We start from the raw sequence: 20,122 nt of genomic DNA, 5'->3' as shown, positions 1-20,122 counted from the left end.
GGAGAGCATAAAGATCAAGGAGCCTCATAGACATTATTCACTTATATGTTAGTCTAAAAACATTTCATAACAATGTTCATCACAACTAGTTACTAGAATTTATGACTCCGCCAAAGGATATGCAGTGTTTTCCACTTCCTTGGAGCTTGAGCTCTGATCCTTGAGAAGCCTGTTTACGATCCACCAAGGTATATCACCAATTTCTGTCCCACTTTTGCTGTGTTTTCTCAATATATTAATAGTTGGTGTTTTAACTGACCTTAATATTATTTGTTGAAATCATTTTACCATAGGGAAACTATGTGGGGATTCCCAGATATCTGGAAACCAAAATAGTAAACTTTAATTGCTTTTAAAAAAGGGATTTTCCATTCTGGACTTTTCATAAAGGGAATTCTGGTGAAACCAATACCAACAACTACACAGGTCAGATAAGGAAGGAAATTCATATGCCAATCTAAGGATGTAAAAATCCTAAACAAAAGGCGAGCAAACTGTTTGGCAATAGATAAAGAACTCATCGTGACAAAGTTAATTTATTCTGGGAATGTGATGTTAGTTCAGCATTAGAATGTCTTCTGATGTTATTTACCACAGAGAAAAACTATATTTTAATCTCAGAGGATACAGAAAACATTAGAAAAAATCAATATAATTTATTTAAAACTTCTAGCAAGCTAGGAACAGAAGTGAGTTTTCTTAACTTGATAAAAGCTTTCTGCAAAATTCTACAGTAAACTTCATACTCTAATTTAAGTCATTAAAACCATTCCCCTTAAAATTAGGACTGAGACTATAATGAATGAAAATGAATAAATTATAGCAATACACCTTAACATGAATAAGTACCAACTCATAAAGCTTTACCCCAAAAAAAAGCAAGCCATGGGGCCGGCCTAGTGGTTAAGTTCACATGCTCCACTTCGGTGGCTCGGGGTTTGCAGGTTCGGATCCTGGGCGCGGATCTATGCACCACTTGTCAAGCCATGATGTGGCGGCATCCCACATAAAGTAGAGGGAGATGGGCACAGGTGTTAGCCCAGGGGCAATCTTCCTCAGCAAAAAGAGGAGGATTGGCAACAGATGTTAGCTCAGGGCACACAAAAAAGCAAGCCATATAAGAATCTATACAACATTTTCCATTTATATAAAGATTGAGACATGCAAAACTAAACAACATATATTTTTAGTGGTACAAGCATGTATGTTAAGCTATACAGAGAAAGAAGAGAATAATTAATGCAAAATTTAGGAGCAGAGGGGGTGGGAGGAGAGAGAGTGCATAGCCATGTGAGGAGCTTTAAAGCTACTGGGCGTATTTTTTTTCTTAAGCTGGGTTGTTACATGTTTTGTTATTATTATCTTTATTCATACATACTGTTATGAACGAAGTAGTTATTAAAATGTGCTAAAATAAGATGATAAATCTGAGAATAGGTGATGTTACAATGTAGTCTTTAACAAATATTTGTTAAATCTAGCGCCTGTGAGGCATTGTGCTAGATATCGGCTTAATACCAGCATTTTACATTTGCAATATTTAGTGTGTTTATCTGCATATTTTGTTATTAGGACCAGATTACCTATAGAGCAAATGGGTCAATTATTTGCTTATGTATTATTATGTACTTTATAGAAAAGCAAACTACTCTTCTGTCAAGTTGTGTAATTTGTCCAAGATCAAATAAATAGGAATTAGAAGAGTTGTAAGTTAAACTCATTTCTCATGACCCCCTCCCCCCAATAATTGCGCTTTCCAAATAATGGATGGCGTTGGAATACTGTGAGTATTAAGTTTAATACATTTTATTTATTTATGTGTCTGTCTTTCCCTACTAGACGATGAGTTCTATGAGTAGAGGAATGATGTCTTATTCATATTTATATTCTCCACTGCCTTGCACAGTGCCAGGTACATAATAATTGCTTAATAAATATTTGTTGAAAAGATAATGAATAGCTGACATTTGAGAACCTGGTGAGAGATTTTAATGCATCTAATAAATATTTACCCAATAAGAGGACAAGGTCTCTTTTATCCTGATGAAAAAAAAAAGAATATAAATAAAAAAATAAAAGGAATTCTCACTTCTAGTTTTCAAAGACTACCAAAGACAACTTGAGTGAATGCTAAAAAGACATAGAGATGAACCAAGTAAAGTAATGAGAGATTTAATAATTATGCAGTGAATTGGGAATTCCAGGTCACTTCTACCAAACAAATAAGCAAAAATTGTGAGAAGAGATGCTTCGTGTGTGTTTCCCTATTCTATGTAATGGTGCCATATAGTACACCATAAATATCTAGAAGTTCGTTAGATCCAAAATATTGTGATTGTTTTTAATTGTAATTCTAAGTTCTTCTCATGCGTTGTTAAAAATAGTCTAGTGGGGAATAATTGATGTGATTTTTTTTTCCCCCAGTAGTTCAAAGCAAAACAAAACACAAATCCATGTTTGCTTTGATTATGTGACTGTTTCAAACTAAAAATTATATGGTTTTTATTTTTCACTACCTTAAGAGAGCAATATGAGTTGGGTCGTTAATTGTTAACCCAGTTCTGATCGTTTATTTCTTTGAAGATTAATTTTCTATTTATCTGCCTCAGAGTTTCCTTTCATTGACCAATGTGAGGTAGAAAGTTAACCCTTTCATGTTGCAGCAATGACAACTTGCTCAGCATGGGCCTCATGGTCCTCAGCTGTTTGGAGGGGGTCTCTGTAGTATTCAGGGTGCTCTAGATTATCTGGAAGCTCATCTTTGTTCCTAGCCCTCAGTGGAAACCAAGGTTAGTATGCTCCTTCCCACCCCCACCCTACCTTTTTGGTCTAAATGCAAGTTCTATACTGTCTGGGTTATTTTAAATAATTATTTGATAATGTCAATGATAATAATAACTATTGATATTTATTGATCACTTACTATGTCCTGAGTTCTTTATATGCATTAACTCATTTAATTGACTAGGTACATTTACTGTTAGAGTTTTGGAGATAATAAACCTGAAGGTTAAAGCTTTAGTAAATCTTCCAGGGTCACTCAGCTAGAAGTTATGGTAAATTATTCTGCTATTTAATTTCATTTACTACATTATTAGGAAGAAAGGAATGCTGGGGAATTTTGGTCTCTTGTGGTCTCCTATCCTGTGATTCCATTAGTCTGCTTCTTAGACTTACATGTATATTGGCTTTTGTCTTTTCAGATTAGAATTTAAAACATATTATATGTAACCAGAAGGTTCTTTAAGCATGATTATTTGCTCTAATAAAAACTGAGTTATTGTAAAAATCAATTTAGTATTCCATGATTTATTTCAGCGTGGACTCTATGATATCACTTTTAACCACTTAAAATTCTCACAAAAACTAGAAGTTATTTTTGAGTCCAATTTACTGAATATGTTCTAAGAAAATGCCACAGGTGGGACTATAAATAAATTACCTTATTTTGTATTTGTAACTCTCCCTACAATTATCACAAATTCATAGAAAGTTCTACACACTTGTAAATCAGGAAAAAAACGTGTCATTGATCATCTCAAATATAGCTAAGGAATCAACGTCAGCGAGTTAAAATTACTATAGCCATTCTAAGGAAAATAAAATTGGCTATCATTAGCATCTGCTTTAAAGATTTTTTGACCTCATAAAGCTTAGTTGTTATTGAGTGTCTGCCTCTGACTGTAATGACAAATCTCCACTTAAGGGATCTGGTGCATAATTCAAATGCACTTCAGTACATCTAGCATTTGACATATTTCAAGTTTTCAGCAAAGCATTGGGGGAGCACAGATTAATCAGTTTTACCCAACAATTCAGGTGAACCTTTAATGTTTTGAGTTTAGCGGTCTTCTGGAGAAATCATGTCAGTGGGTTTGCACTACAAGTTATCATTTTGGTTCCCAAATGAAAAATTTTCACACTCCTAAATTAGTCCTACTATGAATTTGTTTTTGTCCCCTGAAACTATGATTATTGTCCAGAGTAAGATTGTGTTCCAGACAACATTCTTCTCATACCAATACATGGGTTTCAGGAAAGGTACATGGTTCAGGATAGCACTAACCTCTTTCCGGGGTAGAAAAGCTAACAGAACATACTTTGGAGCCATTTGGAATGACCACACATTCATGGCCTAGAATGGCCTTGGAATTATACATGTGAGGCAGACAGCAATAATTTCCCTTGATGTGGACATTCTTTTTGGAAATGTACACAGATGAAAACACTAATGGTGAATTCTAACATGAATTCAAATAAATAAGGTAAAATTAAATTATAGACCACCTAAGAAATTACATGCAAGTATAATGAGGTTCAGTGATTCAGAAGTCCTGGATTCTTAGAATAATTTTGTTTTGGTCACTAGCTAGTTATGTAATATGGAAGCAAAGGGCAGAAAACTCAGCCCAAACTGCCTTTAGCAGAATAAATGCAAAGTCCAAAGGAATTCTAACTTCAAGTATGGCTTGATCAAGGCTCAAATCATGTCATCAGATTATTTCTGCCCTGATTTTTTGGCTCTCCTCCTTCTGTGCCAGCTCTATTCCTAGTCTTTTCCCCTTATGGTGGTAAGCTGCCACAGCTTAGCCTCCTAGATGCTCCTATTTAAGACGAGCAGGAAAAGAAGGCATTTGCTTTCAGCATTGCTTGCATAAAAGTGCTTTGTGCCCTGCCTACACCTGCCCAAGTGACTGTGACACATTGGGAGCACATTTCACTGGCAGGATTAGACCTTTGTAGCAGAGGGCACATGTCCTGCATTGTACCAAGAGAAGGGTGGGGCAGAGGCAGTCCTATTCGTGTATTTGGCAGTGGTGAAACCGTAATGATACTAATGAAACTGAACATCTATATTATGGCTTTTTTATGGTAGGCCCTGTGCTAAGTGCTTCACTGTGAATTACCTCATTTAATAATAGGACAGGATATTTCCCTCTGATGGGTATGTTTTCTCAGTAGCTCCTGCAGTAAGATCATTAACTGAGAATGTGAGTGGGAAGAGGGTACAGAGGTTTGAGGAGAGATGTAAAGATATGAGGTCATCATTTGGACACAGGGAGAGTGAGTCCAAAATAGAGTAGAACAGGCAATATTAGGTGTTCATTTGAGGAAAGGGATCATAAATTTAAAGTGAAAACAGATAACTTGTGAGATTTTTTCTCTCAGCAGTGTTCACAAGAAGTGGAGGCATAAGAAAAGTGGATTTTGTAGGGCATGTTCTGTGGAGAAATAGAAGAGCAAGAGAGCTAAGAGTGTTGTTAGAGGAGTGCTGATGCCCACGGACCATGTGATCTAGGCTGAGCAAGGAGAGAAGTGGAGCCAGGAGAGGGCTGATGGATGGGAGGGAAGTAGAGGTGGGTTAATGGGTGGGAAGGTACCTGAGCAAAGAGAGCTGGAAGCAGAGGAAGTGGCATGGGGAAAGTGACATCTTGAAATGGAGATTTCAGAGGTGGTGAGGTTTCTAGTAGTGACAGGTCCGGAGTAAGGCAATGGGAATGTGTGTCTGAGGAGGACTGGAGGAGACGGTCAGTGGAGAAGAGGAGGGTGAACCAGCAACAGGCCAGAGTATTGGGTGTGTTATCCTTGTGAATACTGAAGCTCCAGGCCGATCTGGGGTCTAAAGGGGGAGATAAAGCAGATGAACAGGAGGTTGGTAGGTGAAGCGAGGAGAGCAGAGAGAAGATTATAAATCCAGGTGGAGAGAATCTCAAAAGATAAGTGGTTTTGGGGGGCCGACCCCATGGCATAGTGGTGAAGTTGGGGGCACTCTGCTTCAGCGTCCTGGGGTTTGCGTGTTCGGATCCCAGGCGCGGACCTACACCACTGATCAGCCATGCTGTGACAGCAACCCACGTACAAAATAGAGGAAGACTGGCACAGATGTTAGCTCAGGGCATATCTTCTTCACCAAAAAAAAGATAAGTGGTTTTGCAGGAGGATGGAATGGAGCTAGGAGTAATGGTCTGGAAGTAGCAAGATGGAGCATGGACACAAAACCATCTTCTAGCCCTAGGATATGTGGAGTGTGGTTTAATAAAAATTTAAAGAGAAAAAAACTTTTCCCTTAACCATAGTGCAGAGAAAGTAGTGTCCTCGTAGGGCAGCCAGATCAATCACAGCAAGGAGGTGAAGGATCAAGGGGGTGAAGGGATCCTTCCAAGAAGAGGTGACAGCTCCTAGGGAATTTGTGGACCAGAGACTTAAATTTCCGAGAGTCGTAGAGGAAGAGTTGGAGAAGCAGGACGTGGGTAGGAAGTTGGGTTGGATTGGATGATGCACAAAGCAGTGTAGCTATAAGGATCCGGAAGATAATTCCTGACTTAGGAGGCCGGAACGTCAGTGCCTTAGGTAGATGGGATGGGGCCATCTGGGAGGAGGGCGAGCCGTCTATGATGTTGCAGAGAACCTGCCTGAATGGGAGGAGTTGCTGGTGGTTCTATGGTGCTTGGGGCCCTCTGAGCGTCTTCACATCTCTCCTTAATCTTCTGGAGGAACAAAACCGGGGCCGCCGCCTTGGTTTTTCCCCAAAAAAATTATCGGGCAAAGTAGGTGATTCCTCCAGGGAAACAGGAGCTCACAGATGGAGGTGATGAGACAACTGAGGAGTACCACGTTATTAAAGAAAGTACAGTATGAATAGATACCAGCTGAGAAAGAATAACTGGAAAGATGGACCACAAATATTAGGTAAGGGAAGAGTCTATGCAGCAGGAGCTAGAAGTTGTTAAAAAAAAGGGGGGGGGCGACATTTAGTATGAAAAATACAATAGTTTAAATAAAGAACACAATAAATGGGGTAAAATGCAGAATGTATACAGCTAAAGATAAATTTATGAGCTGGAAGATCAGCTTGAGAAACTTCCACAAGTCAGCTAGAATGGATAAAGAGAAATTATAAAAGACACAATGAAATACTACTGTATACCTATTAGAATGGCTAAAAAAAAAACAGTGGTAATTCTAAATGCTGGCAAGGATGTTGAGAAACTGGATCACTCATATATTGCCAATGGGAATGTAAAATGATACAGCCGCTCAATTTGGCAATTTCTTTTAAAAACCAACCATGCAGGGCCGGCCCGGTGGCTTAGCGGTTAAGTGCGCGCCCTCCGCTACTGGCGGCCCGGGTTCGGATCCCGGGCGCGCACCAACGCACCGCTTGTCTGGCCATGCTGAGGCCGTGTCCCACGTACAGAAACTAGAAGGATGTGCAGCCATGACATACAACTATCTACTGGGGCTTTGGGGGAAAAATAAACAAATAAAATTTAAAGAAAAAAAAAAAAAAAACAACCATGCAGCTACCATGCATCCTAACAATTGCACTCCTTGGCATTGATCACAGAGAAATAAAAATTTATATTCACACAAAAACTTGTACAGTAATATTCATAGCAGCTTTATTCTTAATAGCCCAAAACTGGAAATAACCCATATGTCCATCGATGAGTGAATAGTTAAACTGTGGTGTACCACATTCCATACCATAGAATACTACTCAGCGATAAAAATGAATGAATTACTGAGACACGCCACAGCTTGGATGGATGTTAAAGGCATTATGCTAAGTGAAAAAAATCCAATTTCAAAGGGTTACATACTGTATGATTCCATTTACGTAACATTCTAGAAATGACAAAATTATAGAGATGGAGAATAGATAAGTGGACATCAGGGGTTAGGGAAAGAGAGAAGAGAAGGGATTCCTTTGTGGTGATGAAGTATTTCAATATTTTAATTGTGGTAGTGGTTATATGACTCTATATGTGTGATAAAATGTCAGAATTTTACACAAAGACATTTTAAAAATCTGTACATGCTAAAACTGGTGAAGTGTAAGTCCTATAATCTAGTGAATTATATTGTGCCAATCAATTTCCTGTTTTGATAATGCACTTTAATATGTAAGAATGCCACTACTAGAGGAAGTTGGGGTGCGTGGGACCTCTGTGTACTACTTGTGCCACTTATTAGTCTATAATTATTTCAAAATAAAAAGTTTCTTAAACGAGAGGGGAAAAATATAAAAAATATGACAAATAGAAGAGTAAGTGCCACCAACAGGATAATAGGAATCACAGGAGAGAAAAAATATAGGAGAAACTATTTGAATGAGTATGGAGACCAATTTTTTAGAATTAAAGAAAAAATGAAATTCCTCAGATTGAAAGTGTTCATGTGCTACCAAGCTAACTGATAAATACTCATAAATAGACATAGTGACATTTAAGAACTTCAAAGACTGTTCTCAAATGTAGCTCTAAAAGGTTACAAACAGGAAGAGAAGATCACTTCCAAAGAACAAGAATCGTGATGACATTAGATCTCGCCACAGCAACAATAGTGTAAGCGCACAGAACCGTCATAAATACATATGCAGTTAACTGTACAAACTGAAAAGGTGAAGCAGCAACTGCCAGAGCGAGAGTTGTATGAGACATTTTGACACACGCCTTTCAGGTGATCAAGCAGACAAAAATAAGCAGAAAGATGGAAGATCTGAATACAATTAATAAGCTTGATCAAAGCGAGATGTCTACCCAACAGTGAATGTTTTTGAATACAATGTTTCTGAGCACAAATGGAACATTTACCCCTCAAAAATGTATTACATGATTAAGTATCAATATCAAGAGGCTATGTTCCTTGACCATAATGCAACAACAACAAAATAATAATAATTACAAAGGGATAACTTTAAAAATCACATATGCTGGGAAACTAAATACATAATACTAAATAACCCTTGGGTTAAAATGAAATCTTCTTGTTCAGAAATTTTTGATGTCTTTCACAGAAACTTTATTGAATAGTTTTCTTCATATAGGGCTAGTGTTTATTAGGTTTACCCTTAGATATTTTATGACTTCTTCTGCTATATGGGTAGATAATTTTTTCCATTACATATTCTGGTTAGGTATTACTGGTGTATAGAAAGCTGTTCACTTTTGTATATTGATCTTGAATCTTGTATTTTACTGAACATTCTTCTAATTTTAATAGCTAAGTTGTCTTGGCCTTTTTGGGTGGTTGTATAATCCCCCCAATAATGACAGTTTGCACTCTTCCTGTCCAAGATTTACCAGTCTGTTTAATTTCTATGTCTCTTTGCGCAGGATACCACATCTGCTTTAAATATTGGCTCATCCTTGTCTTGTTCGTGATTTGAACTGGAAAATTTCTAATGTTTTTTCCCTCCATTTAATGTACTACTTCTGAGAGACACTCTTTATCACATTAAGGGAATTTCCTTATATTTCTCTTAATAAGAATCAGGAATGGGGGCCATCCTAAACACATGACTTCCTTCTCTAAGAAGCTGCCTGCTCCACATCTCTCTATCTGAAGTCAGGGAAAAGAGAAGACAGGATCTGGGGTGTGCATCCTCAGTCCTTTTATGGATAAGACCCTGGAGTAGCAAACATCATCTCCACTCACATCCGCATGGCCAAATATTAATCATGTAGCCACTTCTAGCTGCAAGGGAGGCTGATGAGTAGCACTTTTCGCTGGACAGCTTGTGCCCAGCTAAACACTAACGCTGTAGAAGTAAAAGAGAGGAGATGTTGGGGGACGGCTAGCTCCACAAGATAATCATATGCTTTATTCCTTTAATTTGTTAATGTACTAAAAAGCATTGATACATTTTCTAATGTTAAATCACCCTCACCTTCCTAGCATAAATCCCACTTGCCCGTGAAGATTTTTTTACTATATTGTTGGAGTATTATTTGTGAGTGATTTAGGATTTTTGCATCTGTATTTATTAAAAATATTTTAAATCAATACAGAAAGTGGTAATACTTTACATTTATATGGTACTTTGCAATTTGAAAAATCATTTCACATACATTATCTCACTTCAGAATAGATGATAATCAGGAGCTGACTGTAAAAAAAAGAAAAGGTAGATATTCAGTGTATAAATAGAAAATATCTACAAATGGGAACTGCAGCCTTTTCTTATTATTGCCTAAATTCTAAAGGGCTATCATTGAGACTAAAGTAAAGATTAGGGGAGCGAGGGGATGCAGAGAATTGAAAGAGGATTTTTGCTCACATGAACCTAGGAGGGACATTATCACCCTTCAAAATGCATAGGGAGGAATGGGGCTGCCGGCTCTGTAAATCTCTAGCACTCTGCTGGTGTACTAGGCATTCTGTTAATGCAATGTTTACACAAACTGGTTTTGAATTTGTAAGTAAAGGATTTCCTGGTTATTAAATATTCTTTGGCTTTCTGAACTTTTGTTTTGATCCCTTACCTCTCCGCATATGCCAAATTAAATAATGGCAGTTGAGCATCTCCTGGGAAAAGGAAGCAGTGAAAAAACAGGGTACTCCTGCCATTTGTCTGGCGGCCAGATCATAGATGTGCTGGTCACATATTCTCTCACAGGCCTAAAGAGCTTCTCCAGAATACACAATGATCACACAACAGCAATCACTCAGAAGTATAAAGTAGCTTTGGGAGGAAAATAGATGGTAGGCTGGCATAATTTTGCAAAAAGAGGCACTCAGTATTAGAGTGACTAGATGTTGCAGTAAACATAGAATTGCCCAAATATCAGGGCCTCTTTGTAGATTTTACCCATACAAAACATGCTATTTGTTAACCTCTCTTCCCTGAGTCTCAGAGCCTCTGGTGTATTGTAGGTTAGATACTTAGGGCAGCATTTAACTCTGAGGAGATCCCTCAGCTGGGCTTTCATTGCTGTCTCTCCCCCTCCTCACCCCTACTTCTCCCCCTCCCTGCCTCACACACACCCTTAGAAGCAATTACACTGCAGTATACCTGGGGAGAATCTGCCAGCTTCTTCCTGACACTAGCTGCACATTCCAAAATGAAGCAAAGATCAGGGAATCGTCTGATAACTCACATTGGGGCACATGTCTCATTTAAACAGATTAGATCCTATAGTAGCTTTTTGCCCTGGATTTTGTGCATTGATCAGACTGGCCAGATAATTCATCCAAATCCACTTTACTTTGTACCATTTTGGACACCCTAAGTACCTAAATTCTCAATGACTGTTTCTACTGGAATAAATGCATACCCTCAGTATCTCTTCATCATGCACAATATATAGCCTAAAGTGCATGGAGAAATATCTCAGAATCCCATCCATTTTTTACCATCATCAGCCCTAGAAGTTCATTATGAGTATTGAAGAAGAATAAGGTTGAAGTGTGGGTGAATAGACCCGCCCCACTACCATGTTCACTGTTTGTCTTTCCAAGTGGATGTTGTGTATCATGAAGGCACAGTAGTGGTACAGGCAACACAAGTAGTGTAACTAAGCACTTAAGTTTAAAAGAAATGCTTTAAAATAGTTAATTATCCTTTACCCTACAGGAAGAGAAAATGTTGTCTCAGGTCCCTGAAAACGATTGATGAATAATTTAAAACTTGGTGGATATCCAAAATTTGGTGGCCTGTTTTTAAAATGTTGACCTGGGGCCGGCCCCATGGCTTAGTGGTTAAGTGAGTGCGCTCCACTGCTGGCGACCCGGGTTCGGATCCCAGGCTCGCACCGACGCACTGCTTCTCTGGCCGTGCTGGGGCCGCATCCCACATGCAGCAACTAGAAGGATGTGCAGCTATGACACACAACTATCTACTGGGGCTTTGGGGGAAAAAAATAAATAAATAAAATCTTTAAAAAAAAAAAAAAAATGTTGACCTGGAGTTTCAAACAGGCCGTCCAGTTCCAGAGCCCAACTCTTCGCTGGAGGCTTTACGGTCTCTTAATATAAGTAGTTAATAGGAAAATTGTAGGGGAAATTAGTGAAGGACAAGTTAGGCTACCAGACAGTAAATGTGTTAAAAGCTACACAACTAAAATAGCTTGATACAGATTCAGCAAACAATAGATCAACCTCACAATAAAATAAAATCCAAAAGTAGACCCAAATATATTTAGAATTTAGGGGAAAAATAAATTGCATCCTATCTGTTTCCTCTCTGTCCATGACATTATAAGAGCTCAATAAATGTTGTATTGTTATTAAATCACATTTAGATTGTTCAAGATTTAAATGTAAAAAGTAAAACTATAAGTTTTCGAAAAGCAATTTTAGATGAGTGTTTCTATCATCTTTGGTGGAGAACTTCCTAAGCAGAGTATCAAAACTGGAAGCCGTACAGCCATGTATTAATGAAATTTGACTACTAAAAAATGTAAAACTTATGCAAGTCTGAGCATACAAATTCTTATAAATAACCCCAAGATTCCCTACTCAAAATAAAATCTCATTTTTGAGCCTTGAATAGACATGATTAAAAAATGTAAATAAGGAAATCAATTAAGTGAAAAGTTATGACTCTGCCACTACTTAAATATCTATAAAATGGCTCCAGCGCTGGGATGAGCCTCACCAGACCAGATTAGTCCAGTACAAAGAAGATCATATTTCTGTTGAGACAAAACCTGCCAGCAACCTTAATCCCTCACAAGACCTCAGACCACATGCAGCCCTCAGCCAAAGTAAACATGAAAAGAAAAGGAGTGTTGGACTTGTCAGTAAATTCTGCAAAGTTGAAATTCAAGCCATCAGTGTCAGTAATTCCCAGAAACAACAGCCACATCTAAACACCATGTGGCTTTATGATTTTACAATTGGGTCAATGCAAAGGTTTCAGGAATTTTTAAAAATACGTCATTGAGGGTGCACATACAGACACCTTTGTATGCAGTTAGTTTTTAAAGTGTTTATTCAGCTTAAGTGAAATACCATCAAGGAATTTAGGATTGAAAACCTGCATAGAGATCAAGGTCAAGTGAAAGCCTTAAGTAGCTTCTAAGAGACTTGTAACACTCTGAGCAAATATAATCTGGGAGTTCCATCCAGCTGACTGGCCTCAGCATGTGGATAAAGCCAGCTTTAAGCAGCTATAGTGGTGTTTAATTTTGTCCTGAATCTACGACATCCTAATTGCAAATTTGCTCCCTTTAATTTGTAGTGACTCCAGGTAATGGGCTATTTCCATGTGGAAGTGGGGCCCATGAAGAGCTTTGCAGGTATGAATTGGGGTGATCCCTAAGAACCTATCCTGGTGAAATCAGTGTTCTAGTCCATGTATCAGCCACAATGACATGTCGACTTGGTTCATTTGGAGCTGGTTTCATATCCTTACTAAAGACCCCCTTGTAGAGGCCCCAAAACTCCTCACCAAGAGGCTGTGCTTCACATAGTGTCATGAAGAACAGGGACAATGACCCAGATAACTCAAACCCAACAAAGTTGCCACTTTTGCTTCCAATTATTCAATAACAGCAGCATTGTGGTGGGAGTATTCAAGGGTGGAGGGAAAACAATCCTGGAATTATCTGTGCAGCCTCCATCATCCCTTTGCTTGGTGTGAGGATACACGAGGTGTGAAGATGTTTACACTGAATTAGGTAAAATAAATAGTTCTGAGACCATTGTTTTATGTTGGCAAATCATACTAGAGCTCATTAAGAAACTTTTTTGGGGGTTGCTTTGGGTACTCATTGTAGGGGAAAATTGTCTTGGAAATGATAAGTAGAGATCCATAATTGAGTATTCCTAGTGTCTGTGTGGGGAAAAGAGAGAGAGCTCGCAGACAGATGGCATAAAACTGGACATTTTTACCCTTTTGCCATGGAGTGCAAAGTGCCTTTTCTCTTCCCCGAGGGGATCTGTGAAATGCAACATAGAACTGTAAACTGGGCTAGTTGGGAAGGGTCTGCCTTTAACACACCAGGGTCAACAATGCCTTAGAGAGCTGGAGATAGCGTGATCATGACCTAGCTGGTACCAAAATCATGAATTCAATTTAGGCTCTTTTCTCATATACAAGACAGCACCATCCCAGGGTAGCTAAAGAAAGACAAAATCTGACTCCGTTTCTGGCTATTAGATCTTAGAATTAGACCTGGCTATTAGATGTGGCATAAAATTCTCAAAAGTAGTGTCATTATTTGGTTGCATGTTACTTTGTCCAGACATTTCACTATGATTTTCTCCGTCTCTCTTACCCCCATACCCCACCTGCCCCTGTCACAACAGGTGTAGAAGACATCGTGGCAATAATGATTCCTGAGCCAAAAGGGAAGGAGATAGTAAGCCTGCTGGAGAGAAACATCACTGTGACGATGTACATCACCATTGGAACCCGGAACTTGCAGAAATACGTGAGCCGCACTTCGGTTGTGTTTGTCTCCATCTCCTTCATTGTCCTGATGATCATTTCCCTCGCATGGCTCGTCTTTTATTATATCCAGAGGTTTCGATATGCAAATGCCAGGGACAGGAACCAGGTGAGTAGCAAAATGTTAAAAAAAAAAAAAAACTTAAAAGTTATTACAAAAGTAATACATATTATTGTATAAACTTTGGAAATCACAGAACATACCAAGACAAAAACAAAATTACGTCTTATACCGCCACTCAAGATAAACACTGTTAACATTTGCTGTATAGTTTTTCAGATCTTTTCCAAATACACATATTTTGATGTTTTTCTAGTATTCTGTAAAATGGAGGTGCTTTATCTCACATTTCTTTTGCTCCTTTTTTGGACAATTATTTATTTAGGCACATAATAAAGGGAGAAAGGATAAGTGAGCTGAGATTATGCTAACAGTGTCAACATAATTTGGAAAGAGCCAGGGTTTCCTCCTTGTGAACAGAAAAAGAAAAGGAGATAAAAAGATAAAAGCTATTTTAAAAAGCAATTAATTTTGAAACAGATAATGTATACACATGGTATAAAATGCAAGAGGTATAAAATGGCATACAGCGAAAAGTAATTGCCTTCTCATATCTGTCCCTCAGTTATTCAGTTCCTCTGCCTGGAATATCTTCTCTTTCAGGAATACTTTATGTGCTTACAAACACGTGTGTGTGTGTGTGTGTGTGTGTGTGTGTTTAAACAGATGATAGCACACTTAACTCTGTACCCTTATTTCTCACTTCGTCTTGGAGATTAATCCATATCAACACTCAGTCCAAGCTGCCTTCTCATTTCTAATGACTGTATAACTTTTCATTTTCTGCATATGTCACACTTATTAAATGAGCTCCTATTAATGGACATATTTTCTCCTACCAAAAAAAAAAAGTACACGTGACACTGAGCACATTTGTGAGTATATCTGTAAGGTAAATTCTGGAGGTTTAATAGCTAGGGCAGTGGTATATGTATTTTAAATTTACTACCAAATTGTGTGCCAAAAAAGTTGAATCAATTTATACATTAACCAGCAATATACTAATACTGTTTATACTAATATACCCAATAATATACAATATAATACATTATATATAATATACAATAATAATAATAATAATAAACAAATACTGTTTCCCCATATTCTCACCAAAAGATTGTGTGACAGCTTTTTGTTGTGTGCATTTCGATAAGTTAAAAATGGTATCACATTTTTCTTATCACAAGTAATGTTGAACATCTTTTCAAGTAAAATAGAAAAAGTCAATTTTTTTCTATGAAGTATCTGCTTATATTATTTGACCACTTTTCAATTGAGTTGTTGGTCATTTTCTTATTGATGTGTATCAGGTCTTTATTGGTCAAAGAAGTTAACCCTTTTTGTGATGAAGGATTTAATTTTTTCCTCTCAAGTTTTCATTGTGTTTGATTTATCTGTGGTGCTTTTTGCCATGCAGAAATTTTGGAGTTTTATGTAACTGAATTTATCAATCTTTTTATATAGAGCCTGAGTTTTTTATGATAATAAGATCTTCTACAGCCCAAGACTACAGAAAAACATTTTCTCATGTTTTCATCCACTACTGTTATTTCACTTTTATGATTAAATCTTTAATCTATAGAGAACTTATTTCAGTGTAAAGAACCAAGTGGAGAGCCAATTTTTTTTTTCAGATAGCCTACCTATTTTTGTAACTGATATTTATTGAATAATCTTTTCCCCCATATGCAGTACCCCCATTTAACATATATTAAATACCCATATGTGTTTGGTTCTATTTCTATGCTCTCTAAACTATACCTTTAACGTATCTATTCATACTCCAGTAAAATACTATTTTGAGTACTTGAGCCCTGTAATATGTCTGATATATGTTTGTGCTAATCTTCCTTTATTGCTCTATCTTCACTTTTTTTATGTTGATTTTTATATAAATTTAGAATCACTTTTACCTAGTTTTTTAATTTATAGAATAATATAGAAGGCATTTATAACCTTTTGATATTGAATTTTCCTATCCAAGTATGGTTTATGTTTTCCTTTTACTCAGCTATTCTTTTCATCCCTTAGTAACATTTTAAAATATTATTTAATCTTTCACATTCTTCTTCTGTTTGTTCCTAGGTATTTAATCATTGTGTTGCTATTATAAATGAAATCTCCTTTTTCATAGAGGAAGGGTTTTGATTTTTATATGTTAATTTTGTAAATTTTTTAATAATTTGTATATAATTTAATAATTTATAGATTTTTATAACTTATAATTTTGAATTATTATAATATGCTTATTATTATTACCTTAACAATAATGGTTATATTATATAGTAGTTATTATATATAGGCATTTTGTAAGAGCTCTATATTTATTTACATGCTAATCCTCTTAATAACCCTATAGTAGATAATTTTATTGTCCCCATTTTACAGAGGAGGAAACAGAGAGATTAAATAACTTGCTCAAGATCACACAGCTAGTTAGCAATAGAGCCAGTAATTGGACCAAGCAGCAGGGCTTCAGAACCCATGATCTTAACCACTACATTGTAGTATTTGTGATTGTTTATATTGGTTTATCAGGATTACATTAATAATATGCAGTTAGTGATAATTTACTTCTTTCAAACTTTAAACCTCCTATTTTTTCCTCTTATCTAATTTCATTGGCTTATACCTCCAAAATCAACTAAGGTAATAGTGAACGTATTCGCCTTCATTCAGTATTTAGTAGGAACATCCTGAATTTAATGGAATTGTTTTTATCATTTCGCCATTTTATTATTTTCTCATGCAGTCTTCTAGGTTGAGATATATATTTTATCATGTTATGTAAATGTCAACTTAGTCCTATTTTATTCAGAGTTTTTAATCAAGAATGGATGTTTAGGGGCTGGCCCAGTGGCATAGCGGTTAAGTGCCCACGCTCCACTGCGGCGGCCGGCGTTTGCCGGTTCGGATCCCGGGCATACACTGACACACCGCTTGTCAAGCCATGCTGTGGTGGCGTCCCATATAAAGTAGAGGAAGATGGGCATGGATGTTAGCCCAGGGCCAGTCTTCCTCAGCAAAAAGAGGAAGATTGGCATCGGCTGTTAGCTCAGGGTTGATCTTCCTCACAAAAAAAAAGAATGGATGTTTAACAAACGCCTTTCAACAGCTATGGTCTGAGTTTTTTCCTTTGATCTATTAATGGAAGTGGATTATATCAATGGATTTCCCAATATTGAACCATCCTGAATTCCCAGTACATATTATTCCTCTAACATGTGCTGGATTGTATTTGTTAGTATTTTATTTAGTATATTATTTATTTTTTACCTTGATATTCAGATGTGAGATTTGTGCATAGTTTACATTCTTATCTTGTTTAGTAATGGTTATACTGGCTTTCTAAGAAGAATTTGCAAATTTTCCTCTATTTTCTGTAGTCTAGAGCTGCGGTTTCTAACATAGTAATCACTAACCATGTGCGACTATTTATATTTAAATTAATTGTAATAAAATAAAATTTAAAATCCTGTTCCTCGGTCACACTAGCCACATTTAAGTGGCTAACATATGGCAGTGCGTACATAGGACATTTCCATCATCACAGAAAGTCCAATTGGACAGCCCAGCTCTAGAGCATTTTAAATAGCAGTGGAATTAGCCGGTTCTTAAAGTGTTAGTAGAAATTTTCCGTAAACCAGTAAGCTCTGAGTTGTTGTTTGTTTTAGGAGAATGGCTCTTAGATTTGTTTTATTTATCGTATGGCAATTGGTCTGTTTAAATTTTCTATAGCTTCTGGAATAATTTTTTAAAACATTGTTATTGCTTTTTTCTGATTCTCAAAATGATACATGCTCATTCCAATAAATTTTGGCAATCATAGAAAAATGCTAAAATCACTTATCACTCCACTGAATTGTTAACAATTGAGTACATTACCCTTCAGGTTTTTTAACCCACTATATATATATTCAGTAAATTGTCGTTGTATGTGTGTCTATGTACGTGTGAGACACAAGCACATACACATGTAAGTTTTGTGTTCTATTTTTTGTAAAATGGTAAGCATTTCTCCCTGTTATTAAATGATCTTTGAAACATGATTTTTAGTGGCTACATAGTAGGCAAGTTTCACCACTTACCAAAAGTGGGCAAGTTCATCTCTTTATGCTTTAGTTTTCTAAACTAAATGAGAATGTACCTTCCTCTTATGGTTATAGTGAGAATTAAATGGGTTAATGTATATTATTTTTTAAAGCCTCTGAACTTTTTTTTAAGCTCTCAATGAATGGTACCCATTAGATCTATCATATAGATTCCTTGATGATCACTTACAAATCCAACTTTGCCACTTTTATTGAATATTCTGGAACTTAAATGGACACTTATTACCAGTTAGACACAAAGCAGTGAAGATAGATAATAGAACTAATATGTTCAGTTCCACTGGTTCCGAAGGGTTACTTATGAAGAAACTATACATATATATATATATATATATATATATATATCAGTTATTGCTAAGATACTCAGCTAATCTGACCATGATAAATAGAAATGATAGCCTTATAGTTCTGAGTATATAGACAATCTAAGCAATCATTAGACAGTTGAGGCAAAGATGAAATTTTAAGCTTGAATTAGTTGAGTCATTATTTCAATCACTAATTCCCTTGTGCAGGTAGGTGTAGTTTGCATGTCTGTCTAGGCATATGCATGCTCTGTGATGTATGCGAAAAGCAAATTGGAAGTGGATGGTATGGAAGTGGTTCATGGGGTTAAGTTTTTTTTTTTTTTTTGGTAAGAAAGATCAGCCCTGAGCTAACATCCATGCTAATCCTCCTCTTTTTGCTGAGGAAGACCAGCTCTGAGCTAACATCCATTGCCAATCCTCCTCCTTTTTTTTCCCCAAAGCCCCCCAGTAGATAGTTGTACGTCATAGTTGCACATCCTTCTAGTTGCTGTATGTGGGACACGGCGTCAGCATGGCCGGAGAAGCGGTGCGTCGGTGCGTGCCCGGGATCCGAACCCCGGGCCGCCAGCAGTGGAGTGCGCACACTCAACCGCTAAGCCACGGGGCCAGCCCTCATGGGGTTAAGTTTTTACTCCGCTCCCATTTTATTAACTTTCCTCGAATTTAAAGGATGTTACTCTCAGGGTCGCTTAGTGAATTGGGATCATGTTAAAAGTTACACTGTTTCCTAATCCAAATACACACTATACTTTTAACCCTCTGACGGAAGGAATGAGAACATATAATTTCTCTTAGAAAAATATTTCTCTTTTGATAGACGGTGCTCCATTCTCTTCAACAGAAAGTTACAACTCTGCAAGCTATAGCTATAATAAGCATCAGGTCAATGTAAGTCATTTTATTAAAGCATTATTGGCCCTTCAGAAAGAGTGATGCTCAGATTAGATGTAGGCTCACAGCCTGCAATGGACTATCAAAGATGTTAATGCTACATTGGTGAAGTGTCCAACCATTCAGGCATGGGAAAGAGAGACTGAACTTGAATTAGCCAGGTGAGCACCTCAGTCTCTGCTTGGCTTTGTGCAGATCACAGTTAAGGGAAGGTCACCATCATCTTAGGTGATCACTAGCCCTTTCATGTGTACTGTACCTGGAGAAGATCATTCCAATGCAGTTTCCCATGGAGTAAGATTTGCTAGATACTCTTTACATTAGTAACCTCTCAGCAAGTTCTTTTAGATGGTGACATGGAGAATAAAGGGTACAGCCGAAAGTGGAGAGGGAGATTTGGCTGGTGTGCTGTGTTTCCAAAAGCAGCTACACCAGGATAAACCTAACGCAAGGTAATAGTTACAGACACCAGCTTTGGAGTCGAGCTGGTCTGGATTCAAATCTTTGCTCCAGCGATTCCTAGTGGTGTGACCGTCACCTTTCTCTGTTACTATGTTACTTCACCTCTCTT

General features: G+C 37.2%; 1 protein-coding gene across 1 annotated transcript in view; it reads left to right on the top strand.

The window, feature by feature from the left end:
• RNF150 (ring finger protein 150) overlaps window positions 1-20,122 on the top strand; it is a 246,556-nt gene that overhangs the window by 139,787 nt on the left and 86,647 nt on the right. Inside the window, exon 2 of the mRNA XM_058550117.1 lies at window positions 14,038-14,288. Within this exon, the coding sequence (XP_058406100.1) occupies window positions 14,038-14,288 (251 nt within the window). The remainder of the gene's footprint in view (window positions 1-14,037; window positions 14,289-20,122) is intronic.

The sequence above is a fragment of the Diceros bicornis genome, chromosome 11, assembly GCF_020826845.1.
Source record: "Diceros bicornis minor isolate mBicDic1 chromosome 11, mDicBic1.mat.cur, whole genome shotgun sequence".
Taxonomy (NCBI): Eukaryota; Metazoa; Chordata; class Mammalia; order Perissodactyla; family Rhinocerotidae; genus Diceros; species Diceros bicornis.
The sequence above is the reverse complement of the archived record's forward strand: the minus strand, read 5'-3'. Positions and strand labels throughout refer to the sequence as shown.